At 45.6% G+C, this 16,787-nt stretch overlaps 1 protein-coding gene across 4 annotated transcripts in view; it reads right to left on the reverse strand.

Moving 5' to 3' along the window:
• Positions 1–16,787, reverse strand: part of LOC123354949 (sodium/glucose cotransporter 1-like) — a 91,705-nt gene that overhangs the window by 31,875 nt on the left and 43,043 nt on the right. For 3 of the 4 annotated variants that reach the window (XM_044997360.1, XM_044997362.1, XM_044997361.1), the window contains 2 exons: positions 12,067–12,169; positions 8,829–8,900 (listed from right to left, as the gene is read on the reverse strand). In XM_044997360.1, coding sequence (XP_044853295.1) covers positions 8,829–8,897 — 69 coding nt within the window. In that variant the 5' untranslated portion in view covers positions 8,898–8,900; positions 12,067–12,169. Of the gene's footprint in view, positions 1–8,828; positions 8,901–11,529; positions 11,915–12,066; positions 12,170–16,787 lie in introns of those variants that run through there. The other variant, XM_044997359.1, reaches the window with a different exon arrangement.

The raw sequence follows: 16,787 nt of genomic DNA on the forward strand, positions 1-16,787 counted from the left end.
GAAAGACCCTTTGCTGGAGGATCATAAGATCAGCGTATATTACTTACAAATGTAATTACGTATTTTTATGTGTGTGTGTGTGTGTGTGTGTGTGTGTGTGTGTGTGTGTGTGTGTGTGTGTGTGTGTGTGTGTGTGTGTGTGTGTGTACACATCTTTGAATTCAGAACTGTGAAAATAGATTTCCATTGTTTGCTCCAATACTTTTGTAATTTGTAGCAAGAAAAAGTTCTGTGTTTGAGGTTAGGTGACGGTTGGCAGCATCTATGGCAGTTACTATGATTAAGGGTACATTTATGTCACAGAGGTCACGGAATCCATGGACTTCCAGAGACCTCCCTGACATTTTCTGCTTCAGCTCCTGGAGCCCTGGGACTGGAGCTGGCAGCCAGTGGGACCCCCACAGGGATCCAGCGAGGGGCGACAGCTTCCTCAAGGTCCCCCTGCAGGATTCCAGTACAGGCAACAGCCTCCCCAGGGGGCCCTCCTCAGGGTTCCAGCGACAGATGATAGCCTCGCAGGCGTGGGGGGGAACCCCACAGCTCCCAGCCACCATGGAGCTGCAGCAGCAAAAGTCACAGACAGGTCACAGCTTCCGTGAATTTTTATTTATTGCCCATGACCTGTGTGTGACTTGTACTAAAAATAACCATGACAAAATCTTAGCCTTAACTATGATTAGCTAAACTAGAACATATACATAAAGCAGGTGTCTAAGGGATTCCACTTAATATTTAGAGCTGGGATCTTCAAAGGAGTTTAATTCCCTTAGGCTGCTTGGTCAATTCCAGCCTTGTTGTAGAAACATCTTAAACATCAAGAGCTGTACAAGGTAGAAAAACTGAGACTTAAACTTTGGATTGTCCCCAACAGGGCTGGATACTGAATCTGATCAGCCAGAGTAGGTGGGTACTGTAATATAACCCTGCATTAGCTAAAGGATTCTGACCTATTTTCCAAGCTACTCTATGTTTCCATACAGTTGTTCCTTCATGACAGGGCCAGCATTACAATTTTCCGGAATCTGGACATTAATCACCTCCCCTTATTTCAGAGGTATGACGAGTTAGACGGGGTGTGTTTTTTTTCTTTTTTCCCCTGGACTGATCTAAGGGTATGGCTACATTTGAGAGTTGCAGCGCTGGTAGAGGCTTTCCAGCACTGCAATTAGTAACTGTCCACACCTGCAGGGCACATCCAGCACTGCAACTCCCTGGCTGCAGCGCTGGCTGTACACCTGGGTCTGCTTGGGGTGTAGCGAGTGCAGCGCTGGTGATGCAGTGCTGCTCGTTGGGTGTGGCCACACACCAGCGCTGTTATTAGCCTCCAGGGTATTAGGAGATATCCCAGAATGCTTTTAACTAAATTACTCTCTTTGTTTTGTTATGCTTCCTCTCTTTGTTTTGTTGTGAACTTGGGGCTCTGGGAGCTGCTTATCTAAAAAACAAACAGCTCCTGTTTGCTGTGATCAATCTGTAACTGACTGTGAACAATCAAATGAGATAACCCACTACCTTGATGTGAATGAGGCAGACAGGGGGATGAGTGTTTGCTTGAGGATAGAAACAGCGGGGGCAGGGGGGAGAAAGGGAGTCCGTTGGAGCAGCTGCTTATCTGGTCTGCAGGCTGTTTGCAGTTAAGAGTAAGGGGTTGGGAAATTTTTCTGATTTTGCAAGGCAGGGAGCTGATACACAGTGTCGGCTCCAAAAATCCACTCTCTCTCTCCCCCCCGGTCCCTGTCACACTCCACCCCACCCCCCTCTTTTGAAAAGCACGTTGCTGCCACTTGAACGCTGGGATAGCTGCCCATAATGCATCACTCCCAACAGCGCTGCAAATGCTGCAAATGTGGCCACACTGCAGCGCTGGTAGCTGTGAGTGTGGCCACACACCAGCGCTTTCCCTACACAGCTGTACGACCAGCGCTGTAACTCCCAGCGCTGCAACTCTCAAGTGTAGCCATACCCTGAGAGATACAGAGCTTGCACAGGCTGCGAGGCCCTGAGGATACACTTGCTCAGCCCGCTTCCCTGCTGAGGGAATAGCAAGGAGTAGGGTTCCCTCCACCAGTTAGCACTGTGAGGGCTTGGCTACACTTGAGAGTTACAGCACTGGTGGTGGCTTTACAGCGCTGTAACTTACTCCCCATCCACACTGGCAAGGCACATACAGCACTGTCTCCCTGGCTACAGCGCTGCATGTACTCCACATTGACGAGAGGAATAAAGAGAACAGTGCTGCTCTTGCAGCATTGGGGTGCCAATGTAAACAGTGATTAATCTTACTACGCTGTAACTGACTTCCGGAACCTTCCCATAATGCTTTTTAAGTAAAGATAACATTCTTTGTTTTGTTGTGATGCCTCTCTTTGTTTTGTTTTGAACTCGGGGCTCCCGGAACTGCTTATCTAAAAAACAAACACAGCTACTGTTTGCTCGAGCAGAGGGGGATGAATGTCCACAGCTAGTGTTTGCTTGAGGAGAGAAGGGGGGAGAGAGGGGTAGGGGAAGGGGTTGAAACTTTTAAAATGATTGAAGGTTGGTGCTGTGTATCTTCAAGTCCTTAGAACTTGCAAGGCAGGGAGCTGACACAGTGTCAGCTCCAAAAATCCACTCTCTCTGTCTCCCCCACACTCCCTGTCACACTCCACCCCACCCTCCTCTTTTGAAAAGCATGTTGCAGCCACTTGAACGCTGGGATAGCTGCCCATAATGCAACACTCCCAACACTGCTGCAAATGTGGCCACACTGCAGCGCTGGTAGCTGTCAGTGTGGCCACACTGCAGCGCTTTCCCTACACAGCTGTATGAAGACAGCTTTAACTCCCAGCGCTGTACAGCTGCAAGTGTAGCCAAACCCTGACTCTATTTCAGGAAGGATAGCCTGGAACTAGGAGAGGGCAGGAGGGTTTGCAAAGGAAGGGGTCAATTGTTCAGCTAGTGAGTGAGAGGAAATGTAAGATTAGGGGAAGGGGGGGGACTGGTGGCAGGGAAACACAGGGTAAAAAAGTGAACTGGGAAGAGAGGAGGAGAGGAAATGTGGAACATTAACTAGTTTAAAATCTTTTGACAAGGGCTCACTATTCAGGAAATTACCATCAGGCTGCAGCTATATGAAAGTAACTATACTTTACATGTTATTCATTAATCTATTCACCTTATTATTTTCATTCACTTTTTGATGCCCAGAAGTCCTGGTGCTTGTTGTCCCCCAGGCCTCATAAAGAGACTTTGCCTAGCAGCCTAAATGAAAAATTCCCTAGTCCCTACAGTGTGATATACATACCACTCCTCTCCTAACCTCATGCTGGGCCTCTTTTGGTGGTGACTTAACCGTTGTGGAATGAAACTGGTTCTTCTACTTCATTCTTTTGGGACACAAGTGTATGAGTGCAAATCTACAGCTCTCCCCACCCTTAACCACTCGGAAAACCTGCATATTGCTTAGCACCTCTGTAAAATCTCATTGTATATCAAGACTCAGCTCCTTGAGAAAGGAAAGCAGGTTTGCTATTCTGCTGCCCTCCTAAGGGCTCCATATGTTCTACATTTTGCATTTTAAATGCCACACAATTCTTTAAAAGAGATGGACATGCATCTCTCAAGAATCCTAGGCTTTATTGCACTGTGTAATCACCTGTGTCCCCTTTACTGAAGTGCAATTATTTACCTCTTCAAACCTTCAGTTGTTTAGGCATCTCACTGGGATTTCATATAAGCATGATGGGTGTGAGATCAACACAGCTGCTGCTACTTGCTAGCAAGCCAGCTTGATACTTTACCCTTCCACTCTTAGATATGCAGGCACCAGACCCAATGCCTCCCATCTTGGGAAGAGGCATCCCATTGAAGGGCTTGGAGAAATCTATAGGTGTTTGATTTACTTCATTTTTTTCTTTCCTATGAAAGCTTCACTTTGATTGAATGTATGGTTGGTCTTTTTACCTTGAACCATCATCATTGTTCACCCTATCTCTTGCCCTGGGCCAAGATTAAAACTGTCCACATCACCTAGGGACAGGAAACAAAATATTTATCCCCAGTAGCCACCCCTAGGCTGCTTACAGTCCTGCTAAATTCAACAAACAGGCAGAACTTGGAGTATACAATAATCCTCTGGACACAATGATCAGAGAAACCTATCCAGTGGGCAAGAGCGAAGCATGGCCATGTTAAACTGAAGTGAAAATTACCGGAATGTCCCAGTTCTCTCCCTTTTCTGACTGCTGAATGTTACTCATTTACCGCTGCCCTAAGCCTTGGCCTGTCCAGCCCATAGGTTAATATGTCACTGATCCTGAATGGGAGAGCTAATTTAATTTCTGTTTTAAGGGTAGCACACAAACAAGTCTCCATATATTTCCCAGTTACCATTAACTAAACTCTTCGTGTTTAACAATAACTTCTGATCCCTAGAGAATTTATGTTATTTGGTTTCTCTGCTCCTTTAATACTTATTCCTTAAGAATAGATTAGGTTCTGACATTTCTTTGTGAACCAGAGCTCCTTGGTATTTGAGGCCCTGCCTTGACATTTTTATTATTGTGTATGTTTATTTCCAGGGCCCTGTCAATACTGAGAGATTGGCCACATACCCAGGATATCAAGATTTCTGTTTGTATACTTCCTTACATTGGTAAGACAATGCACTGTCTTCAGCCAATTATCTAGCTGAACTCCACCCTTCTAACTAAGGGGTGGGGTAAGGAAAACTCAGTTTCCATGGTCAAGGGTTATGATGTTGAAAGTTGGCTTTTGAAAGGAGCCTCAAGTAGCTACAACTGAAGTAACTGAGGTAACCTTGAGAGCTAAGGGTTACCAGGTCCAGACACACGCACTGATTGTCAGAGCCTTAGGCACATGGGACCCCAGTAACGAGCGAGTGCTGAGAGAATGTGGAATCAGTCAACACTACACTCGGTTGATGCAGCAACTCATGGTGTCGGACGCCATCAGGTGGTCAAGGGACATCTACATAGAATGCACCATGGACATCGGCAATACCAGGAAGGATGGGCTCGAATGCCGAAGAGAAGCGCAGTCAGCAGCAGCGGCTCTAGGTATTTTGCTGCCCCAAGCACGGCAGGCAGGCTGCCTTCGGCGGCTTGCCTGCGGGACCCCTGCGGGAGGTCCGCTGAAGCCAGCGGACCCTCCGCAGGCATGCCACCGAAGGCAACCTACCTGCCACCCTCGCGGCAACTGGCAGAGCACCCCCGTGGCTTGCCGCCCCAGGCATGCGCTTGGCAGTCAGGAAAGTAACAAATACTTTCCTCGTGGATTGTATTTTCTAAATGGACAACCAATCTAATTCTCAATACTGAGGGACAATCTCCACTCATTGATATATTTTGCTTTCCACAACCAAATCTCTGTACAACCTTTCATGAGTGATGTACCCGAGTATTCGGCTTCTAATATCTAAACTGTATTGTTAAATCTATGCACCTAAATTTGGGTTTTATTGCTGACTATGTACTCTATGTATCATATGACTTTTAAAAACTAACTTTATAGTTGTGGATAATCTAAACACTATACCCAGATGTACAAACACTCTTTTCCCAACCTATGTATTATATAATTTTTTTAACATTAGGTTAAGTCTTTTATTGGACCAACTTCTGTTGATGAGAGAAACAAGCTTTCGAGTTTACACAGAGCTCTTCTTCCAGCCTGGGAAAGGTGCTCCCAATCTCACAGCAAAATGCAAGGTGGAACAGATTTTTTAGCATAAGTAGTTAGCACATATTCTAAGGGACATTCAAGGTAGAGTGGCCCGTTAACACCTCTACAGTCATAGGACATACATGTCTTTCCTGAACATCTGTGCCTGAATCCCCAAGAAGAGGCCACAGCTTCCATCGCCTATGGGAATGAACCATGGACCTCTGGCAATCAATGAGAATGTGAGTTAATGAGAGGATTCAGTGTAACTATTGAAGCTATTGAATCCAATTAATCTCTGGCACTGCTGACTTAAGGGGAGCAATACTAAAGGATTAATTGGGCCCACAGACTGGATGGAACAGCTAACCAGTGCACACTCTGTGCCTCATCCTGGTAAATGCCAACCATCCTCAATTCCCATTAAAGTCAATTTTTAAGCCAAACATTTGAGCCAAAAGTGGGCAGGTTTTGCCTAATTCAACTGCATTATCCCCCTTTACAGTCAGAGAAACTAGAGACAGAGGAGAAAGTGACTTGTCCACTCACACAAGCAAGACAGTGTCAGATGCCAGATTTCACTCCAATTCATCTGACTGAGGTAATAACTTTTATTGGTAATATCTTTTATGTTATTACTTCACCTATCTTGTCTCTCTAATATCCTGGGACTGACCCGGCTACAACTACTTTGCATATAGCCCCTCATCTAGTCTACTAGATCACAGCTGTACCATTAAAATTAACAGATTTATAATACTGTTCCTATCAGGAAGTTCTCCTGGAGAAGCCACAACTGGAAACTTCTATGCATGTGGAATCAACAAAGAACAGGGAAAAAACACCATCCTCATTTCTTTTCTTAATCCTCAACCTATGCCCATAGCTGCTTGGTATAGCAGGGAACAGGATGACAACTGAAGCATGAAATTAATCCAATGGAAATTTAATTTCTATACTAGGTTATTAGAAATATATTTTCTTCTGTTCTCTGTTGCAGAAGGCAATGAATTGATTAAGCAATTCAAAAGGAACTAATATACTATGGTAGGAAGGGTCCATTTATAAAGCAACATCCAAATCTACAGACTTGGGAAATAACTCACACAGGTTTCCCTGGAACATCCTCACATGGTTATAATCACACATGGCACTGCCCCAGGGTGAAACAAGGAAGTGGCACTTTTCTAAAATATTACATATTGCATTAGCTGTCCCAGCATGAAGCTGGTATTTCCTGCTTCGTTTGAACTTTTTATGTTATTTTTTCCCCCTGGGAGGCTCAAGCCCCCGCCCCCCAGACTCTAAAACCAGGAAAAGGGGTTTTCAGAATCTCTCACTCCCTTGAGCAGATAAGCCCTCCACAAGAGTATTGTTAATGTAAGTGTTTAACTAGGGATTTGAGAGCTTGCCATATCTTTTGCTTTGGTGCTGCCAAGGGTGCGCAGGAAGACATTTCCTGTTAGGTCAGAGGGAGGTATGTAGGTGTTCCAAAGTGAAGGACTAATGAGAATGTAATCAGGAATGTAGCTCCTCAGCTGCACTGAGCTCACAGTGTAGCGGAGTGGCAAAGATGGCTCTAAGCAAATGTTAATCCTAGAGACAATTCTGGCAGTACAAGATCATCCTCTCTGGCCTCCGATACGCCTCCTACATGGACAAGGGGCTTAGGCGATGTAAAGCTGGCTATATTGCTTTATGTGCCTGGGGGACTCCCCTGTGTCAGGGGAATTCCCAGCTGCCCCTTTAGGGAAGCTTCAAGCCTCCTTTGTTCTTCAAAGCAGTGCAAAGCGGCTCACCGAGGCCTGACGGTCTAACCCATGGTGGTCTTGCGCTTGTAGATACTGGGCTGGATACCCCCACTGCCTTGCACCCTGTGTTGTCATTTGCACCTGAATGAAGGTTGTTTTATACTCACTGTTCACAGGTATAAAGAATTACACAAGATGCAAAACAGCAGAGGATCAGGTCTAGTGCATTTACAGTCAGTCACACAGGGGTCCTGACTTACCACTATTATCCATTTTCATGGCAGTGTCACTCCATTGATTAAACAAAACAAGTTTACCTTAAAATAACTTTGAGATTCTCTATTTCACAATGGTTTCTATTAGGACCTGAATTTTCTCAGGCCTAATCTACTCATGAGTTCCTCCTCCTGCTGGGAAATACAATGCTTTTATCATTACAATGGCAGCCCCAACTCCTCCCCAATTCAGGCAACACTGAATGGAGACATTGAAAAAGGGGCAGGAATTTCTGAAAGCTTTTTTGAAAATTCCTACAGTCAGTAAATATTTATTTAGTTCTCTAAGGCCCCAATCACGTCATTGGATTCACATGGACAGAGCCCTGCATCAAATTCCTCTCAAGTGCAAAGGTCCTGCTGCATGGGTCCAGTTGCAGGATCAGGGATAGGTTTTATAACAAATCACTGAAGTTTTCCTTCCAAGCTGAACTGGAACGATGATCACGAAAGTACCATATTAGTGACACCTAGACAATTCATCACATTTGTCTAGAAGATTTTCTTCTTTGCAAGGAAGTTTCATTCACTAGAGAAAGTGTGACCTAATGGAGAGAGCACTGGACTAACTCAGGTGACTTGGATTCTAGTCTCAGCCCTGCCACTGGCTGACCTTAGGCAAGTCACTTCTCCTGTCTGTGACTCGGTTTCCCCATCTTAAAATGGGGATAAAAATACTTATCTCCTCTGTAAAGTGTTTTTAGATATGCAGCTGAAAAGTACTATTATTATAAATGTAAACTCTGATTTATCATCAGTAATTTATTATGATACAGTCCAAGGTTCTCTCCTTGCAATGTTACAACAAAGGATTAGATTGCACAGCCACATAAAGGCAATACAGCAGGACCAAAGAAACCACGCCTACAAATCATTTCCTCCCTATACCTTGTACCTAACAGCAATCACCTCATATGAGCCAGGCGCTCAGTGGAAAACTTCAGTGTGTCCAGAGAAAATAGTAACTACACAGCATTCAATAAAATGCTGAAGTGATCAAGTGATGAGCAGCCAAACATTGTGTGTGGTATGGAGTGAAAGTACAGTTATTTTGTGCGTGCGCGCGCACACACACACACACACACACACACACACACACACACACACACACACACACACAGAGTGTGTATTGCAGACTTACTGGCCACCACACCATGCTCCGTCCAGCGAGGAAGAATCCACCCACAGTCCCTCGGTTTGTTGAGAGCATGGCCTGGAAAGAAAAAAAAAACTGGTTAAAATGTTCAGCTTTAATAAGCCAACTATAGCCTGATGGCATCAACAACCAGGGCAGTGATGAGAAAGAAGAATCAATCAAAAAGGGCCAAGGAAGAAAGAATCTGAAGGGAATAATATGACCTGACAATGACTGAGCAATGATTCTTATATCAATCTATAAATTAACCAGTCAAGCTTTATCGCTTCAACTTTCATTACACGAAGCCTGCAAAACCCAAATCTAAACACCGCACATGTTAAAATACAATGAACTATACAATACAAATAAAACACAAGAAATGCATCACTAACCAAGGGCCTTGCCAGCAAACTGTCACTCATAGGAGCACTCCTTCACGGGAGCAGGCCTCAAAACTGCTGATGTAGTGAGTTTTATGTTCATGCACTAGAGATGCCATACCTAGCTTTCTTACTCAATACTAGCGTGCTCCAGAGTTTCTCTGCAGGAATCTACTGCATGGCATTTAATCTTTCCTGTTCTGATAAGCTCATCAAGGTACCTGCACTTATTAGCCTTTCTTCACTTACTTAACAGAGTAGCAGTTAAGAATTACTTTCCTCGCTCTCATTTTATATGTCAGGAGTGACTTTATGGAAAGTTTCCCTCACATTTTTCACAGGGCCTGATCCAAAACCCTTTGCAAACAATGATTCTTTGGATTGGGCCCAGAGAGGGTGTGAGAAAAAGTGAGCCAGATCATTGATCCTAATATAGAAGAAAATAAAACAAACAGGGGCATGTTTCACTACCTACAATAGTTGAATCAAGAGACACGTTTAACATTAAGCTTCTTAGAAACTATTCAGAACTACAAACTTCAATGCTCCAGTGCCTGACATGCCACCTACCAGCCCTATTCTGCCCTATGAGTTTATGTTACAAAGAATTACAGTCAATAACAAATTACAATAATCATACTTCAGGTCAGATTGTACCTTTAAGGCACAAGCCTGGCTCCCTCCCAGAGCCCCCCAAGATGCAATGGAGGCATTTCTGCCACAAACTCTCCTTAGAGGAGAGCATGCTGCACCCTTCTGAGTCAATGGATAGCTTGGCTGGCTAGAGTGGGCTGATGAGGGTTGGGGGGACTCCTGGTCCTGCCTCCTCCCCATTCTTCCCTGCTCCTTTGAGGTTGCTTGCGCCCCAGGGTGCACTGGGAAGAAGCAGTGCTCTCATGAAAGGTATGGGCCCTCAATTGTGTTTTGCTCTGCAGGAGGTGGCAGGGGGAATAAATGGACAGACTGTCTGGTACAATCCAACCCTTGGCATCCAATACACTCAGCCAGAGGTACAGGTGCAGGTACTTCACATCTTCAAAGTGCTGAACAAACATTAACTAGTTCATTGGCATCAAAAGTTAATCACTTTTTAAAACTCTGTCAGGCTGTTAGTGTAGAAGATTTTGCCTGCAGCTGCCTGCTCTGTTCTATGGCATGGACTCCTGGGTTATTTCAGGGGAGTGCACAGGTCACTGAGGGGCAGGTTTCCCTGACTCATTCTGTTAACTGCTGGCTCTTTCCTCAAGGCACTAGCAGAATTTTCCCCATGGACAGTCTGATGTCTCCTCTGATAGAATACAGAATCTGTTCCTGAAAGGGATATCAGCTCTTTAATCTAGTGACACACAAGTGTTTTCCGCTAAGGTAGCATTAGTACAAATACTATCTGTCCTTTTCCTTTGAACCGTGCAGGATCAAGACTTACTCTAATAGGACAATATCTGCCTTTCACCTATTAGGTGCAAAAGAATTCTCTCTTTAAGGCTGCAGTCTCTGTACTTCCCTCTGCATCATCAGCATGCTTCAGGAGGAGTCACCATCGTATCTGGGCTTTAAACAGAAAAGACCCTGCACCAGCAGCACTTGTCCTCACTGAGATTTGTTCCTCCTCAGTGTCTAAATGCACCTGCTCTCCGCAGTGAAATCCTACTGATGAAAAGTTGTCATTCTCCTATGTCCAGACCTTGTCTGTGCTCTCATTCATTTCATATCCATCCTGCAGCAATGCCCATCTCCCGCTCCATTACCATCTCTCCTCCGCCTTTAGCTCTATTCCAATCCACACCATTTACAACTCAGTCCAGTACTCACACCCACCTTCCTACCACAATCAACCCCACTGCAATCCCCATTCACCCCACCTCTCACGCTTCACCCCAACTACTACTCCATCACAAATTCCCATTTGCAGGCTCCTCTGCTCCATCCCCACTCACCCCCGCTACCATCCCATTCCTATTTTCACCCCTACTCTGTTCCTTACCATGTCCCCACTCTAATCTGCTAAAAATGTCTACTTCACCATTATCCTGATCTCCATTGGCCCTCTCCTATAGTCCCTTCCCCATCCATACCTCTCCCTCACCTCAGCCCCATCTATTCTCCCCTCCACTACCATTTCTTCATCTTCACCCCCAATCCAGATCTCATACCAGGTCCTGCTGCCCCACTGAAGCCCAACTTAATCCCCATCCTGCCACCTTTCACCCCATCCCCCAGTTAAGCAGCAGGCAATTTACACAATTATAGTTTTAATATACAAAGCCATTCTCCTAAAACCCAATAAACCACACTTTCATTAAGAAAAAAAAATCCAGACATACCCATAGTCCCACTGCTAGGACTACCACAAAATAGATGACTATAACTGAGATGTCAGCAGGGTTATTGATTTTTTCGGAGGAGTCCATCCTGCCTGCTTCTCCAGCGGCTTTCCTCCTTGGCTTTCCTCCTCCTTCTCGCCTTATAATGTCTCTCACAGACTTCAGGTTAATGATAAACCCCTGTCGTCCCCCTCTGTCTTGTATAATATATAACTTTAGATTCACTTGTATGGGTACAAAGTGAAGCTGATCCTCTTTCCTTAGCTGTGACTGTCTCCAAAAAACTGCTCTCCTATTACAGCTGTTGCTGATTTCAGAGCCAAAGAGCGACCCGAATTCACATCCCCTGATGAAGGTGCTCAGAGTTGTTGCAGACGGAGAGCAGGTGTCTGGGAAGGAGTGAGCTGTGGAAGGAGTGGCTTGGACATAATATACCCAGTGTATGCACCTCACTGTTTGCAGATACTCTTCCTGGATAGGTTGTTCCTGTAAATCTGGTCATGGAATTAATTGTTTCCTTGAGAAATTGATACTTACCAAGCCCAAAGAAAGAGTGACTGACACTTAGGGAAACCCCACAGTTCCATGAGCCATCCCTCATTCCAGCAGGAATAAACAATGGAGGTACAGCCCAGCATTTCTGGAACAAGACAGTAGGAAGCCACTATTACATCTACACCTTTATAGCGTTGTGTCTCAGACATAAATTTGAGATACAGAAATGAATGCCTCCCCCACCCCCACCCCCCGCAGTGTTCAAAACCAGAATTTTTGTTCTGCCCACTGTGGCAAGCTATGATGTTCTAATTCCAGATTTGAATAACCCCCAAAGTTTGGTGTTGTTTACATATGGTCTCATATGCAGTTATTTATTCTTTCTTGGACTTGAAAATTAGACCAAACAAAATGACCTGATGCAAAAGAGAACTCAAAGATGTGGGGCAGGCTGTGATTGTCCATGGAGCTTCTAAGTCACTCAGAAACAGCCCCTGAAAAGGGAAGTTTCCTCAGATCCCTGTGATCTTCTCTTGCTGAGCAGGAGGTGGATATCACATCCAATATCAGAGGGGTGCAGGAGACGTAGGCAATAGACAGGTGTAAGAATTTCAAGGCTCTGGGGATATCTGAAAGTCTGTCTCCATCTTTGCTTTACCCCACGCAATCATAATTCATTTACAGTTCAGTAGGCTGCCAGCCAGAAATTGATTGCCACGTTATATTTACCCTAAGGAGAATGAACAGTACAGAACATATAAAGCATAGCGGGCTTCATTGTGATCTTGTACTGGTTATACATCATTGATTTCAGTGGAATTACTCCTGATTTTCAGAAGTGCAACTGAGATCTGACCCTCTGTTAGGGAAGCCTTTCCAAGGTGTAATTATCCTGTAACATTTTGCTTTTTTTATTATTAGTAGTAGTAATAGTAGCTAAACAGAAGCATATCTATATGTAAAATACCATAACAAAGGACCATTAATCTGAAGTTATAGTGTAAAACAAAAACTCCGTCTTTCTCATCTATACATTGCAATGAGAAAGGCACCTACAAATTTCCTACAAAATGCTATCCTCTGATAATTTAGGCACCTCTTCAGCACAGACTTTTATTTGTTCTACAGACAGGCAGTGAAAATGCTGTTTGTAAAGCCAATAGGTGAAAAAAAATAACCTTAAGAGCTGCTTAGCACCCACAATTCCCATTAACTTCAACCTTTCCTGTTGTCTGCTCCAGAGAAAAAGGTCTTATTTACTAACCCTAATTACCAGGCAACAGTTTGTCTAAGGTAGGCTGTTGCTGGCCTTTCATACAAAGGCTGATGCAAATGGATTCCCATGTGTCCTTGTAACAAATGGATTGTTTTAATTTTCACTCATTCTTAGTTCATGAATTGAATCCCAGTTTCAGCTACTGTAGCCACAACAAACCTTAACATAAGAAAATAGTAGGTTGTGGAGCACGTGGGCCTGATTCTCCACTGCCTTGCCCCCTGAGTTGTCATCCACCCCTGTGCAAACCATCACTAAAGAGACTGTAAGATGCTACTACTGGCATAAGTGAGTGGGGAATTCTGCTTTACACCCACTACACACACATTGGCCAGGTCTAGATGATTCCACAACATGCAAAGACAGGAGAGACTCAAACCCCAAGAATAAATAATCACACAATTCACATCTTTACCTGTGGTGGCTGTATTGGTATGGTTTTGCTTTCTCCATGTCAGGTACAGACATAACTGGGACACTGATTATAGACTGGCTGTGAGGTAAACACAATGCTTGTGCCTCCATATCCTCATACCTGCAGTTCATCGGGAATCCCACAGAGGCGTTGTACTCAGCACTATGTCAGCACAGCACAGCCTCTCTCACACACAGCACAGACAAAGTCAGCCTGTGGAATTCACTGCTGCGGGCTGTCAAACACTCAGGTACTCTAACTCAGTGTTTCTCAACAACCGGTCCGTGGACCGGCGCCGGTCTCAGATTTCCCTGACACAGCTTAGGAAGGCAGCAAGCCTGTTCCCGGCATCAAAAAGGTTGAGAAACACTGCTCTAGCGGGTTTTAAAGAAAAGATTGGCCAACAATATTTGTACTTATGCATGCACAGATACAAGTAACTAAACTTCCTGCTGCAAGGTGAGAGCTTCTCAGCAGAGGGCAAGAAAGAATCTCTTCCACCACACACTCCTGAGCAGGGCATTCACAACTAGCTAGGTGCATTATTGGTAAGGCTACGATTAAGTCACGGAGTTCACGGCAGTCACAGAGTCCGTGTCTCTACCGGGCCTCTGTGACTTTTTCAGCTTCAGCTGTCAGCAGCTGGAGCCGTGGCTGGGGCTGGAGCCAGGGCTCTGCTCCCCACAGTAACATAGCCCCACGGTGGGGGCCGCTGCTGGGGTCATGTGCCCCTCTGCCCCACAGCCAGGGCCATCCCTAGTGGGGTGTGGGACCCGAGACAAACCCCACTCCACCCCTTTCCCCAAGCCCCTGCCCCCAGCCCACCCCTGCTCTGCCTCTTTCTGGCTTCTGCCCCTTCCCCCGAGAGACACTGGAAACTGGTGGGACAGGGCAGGGCGCTGGGGTCGCTGCTGCCGCTTCCCACCAGTGAGTGTGGGCCTGACCCCCGCTGCCATTGCCAGGCCCTCTGCTAACTCCCCAGGGCAGCCTGGCCCCCTGCACCCTAACCCCACCTCCCCGGGCCGGCCTAGCACCCTCTCGCACGACACACACACAGAGCTGTCCCTAGGGTACGGCAATTCAGGGTGGCCGATACGGGGCCCCCCCAAAGTGCAGGGGCTGGGCTGGCTGCCCAAATTTGCCATCTCGTAGGGATGGCTCTGCCCGCGTCTTGCGCCGAGAGCTGCTACCAGGGCAGTGCGCCCCTGCCCCACGGTGGGGGCTGCACCTGGATCTGTGCGCCTCTGCCGCAGCTTGTCCAATTATTTTCAGAAAAGTTTTGTTTGTTGCCCCTCACCTGTCTGTGACTTTTACTAAAAATCATCGTGACAAAATCTTAGCCTTAATTATTGGACATTTTCATCTTCCTGAAGTACCAGCTCCAAAACTGGACACTACTGGAAGCAGGACACCAGACTTGAGTGACCAACAATCTGATTCACTATGGAAAATCCAACATTCTTTTCTATGGGGCCAATTCAACTCCCTACGTCTACAGGAGACTTTCCACTGATTTTAATGGGAGTGGGATCAGTCTAGAGAGACTATATCAGCATAACACGCAGAACCGGAAAAATGTCCTGAGCCTGAAACTCAGCTGTCACACCATCCACCACTGCTAACCCTGGTTCGGTTCCATTCTGTGTTTACAATATTAGGAAACCTAGTATACATGGTAACTGGGGCTGCAGGCATTTTTAGGTCCATGCTGATTACATTTGCACTCAGTAGGACTGGATAAAATGCTGGTGATGAATCTACATTATGGTTCCCAATGTGCTTCACCATTTGAGAAGAAGCTGCATTCGCAACAGTGGGAAATTTTCTAAACAGGACACTAGAGCAACCAGCACACACTTAATACCTCCCTCTTTTTATTTGTATTTGTGTTCATCCATTACCTGATTTATATCTCACTAAACTCTACACCTTCCATAGACTAGCTCAACTGCATGATTTTAATCCATGCCTACACTTCATTATTATATCCCCTATCCACTTTCACCTGACCGGGGTAAGTGCTGAAGAATAACACTCCACAAATAGTCACTCAAATTTTTACATGAATTTGCTTTGGACACACAATGTGTTTGCTTCCCATGAACATTTACGTTATTGAATAATTGTTAAATAGTGATAACCATTGACAATAGTTAGAACAAGGGCTGCAAAATCTTTTTCCACAAAGCTCAGCCAGCGAGGCAATCCCAACCTGTTGCACCTTCTAACAGGTCACTTTTGCATCCCCACACAGCTTTGCTTGTCCATTGCGAACGTCATATGCAACAGCAGTGTTATTTCATTCCTGGACCCCAGACAGTTCTGTTGATGCCCCTTGCTTCTCTTGACTCAAAATGCCTCTGCTAGTCCAATCTTCAGGCCTCTCTCCTCAGCAGATAATTATTGTGATGAATAGTGTGGTAGGCATGTGATGTAGATAAATAGCCACAAGTGTGAAATACAGGCTTGTTGATAATATTGCATTTAACAGTGTACATTGATGTAGTTTTTCGGTGGGGATTGGAGCCCACAAAAAGGTTTAACAGCACTGCAGATGCATCTAGTTGAGGACTGAGTTGGTTAACCGATGAGAATAAATTCTCTTAAACATGCTGTACTAGTAACAGCAGATGCTCAAATCCTTTTGCTGATGAGGAAGGTTCTATGAGATAAAATGGGTTTCTTGTTGCAATGCAAAACAGTCACAGGGAAGGCAGAGGTGAAAGTAAGCCGGTATGGTCCGGTCCAGTGTACCGGCAAGAGCCAGTACACCGTGGTGGACTGCACCGGCTTCCGCGGCGGGGATTTCAAGGGCTCTGGGCTCCCTGCAGAGTCCTTTAAATCTCACCCACAGCTCGGCGCCCAGGCTGTGGCCGGGATTTAAAGGGCTCGGAGCTCCCGTGGCTGCAGGGATCCCAGAGCCCTTTAAATTCCCCCCCGCAGCTCCAGCAGCCGGGCTGGGGTCAGAATTTAAAGGGCCCGGAACTCCACGGTGGCCGGAGCCCCGGGCCCTTTAATTTTCCCCTGAGCCCCAGGGGCTCCCAGCCACCTCTGCAGCTGAGAGCCCCGGGT

Source organism: Mauremys mutica, chromosome 22 (genome assembly GCF_020497125.1).
Source record: "Mauremys mutica isolate MM-2020 ecotype Southern chromosome 22, ASM2049712v1, whole genome shotgun sequence".
Lineage (NCBI taxonomy): Eukaryota > Metazoa > Chordata > Testudines > Geoemydidae > Mauremys > Mauremys mutica.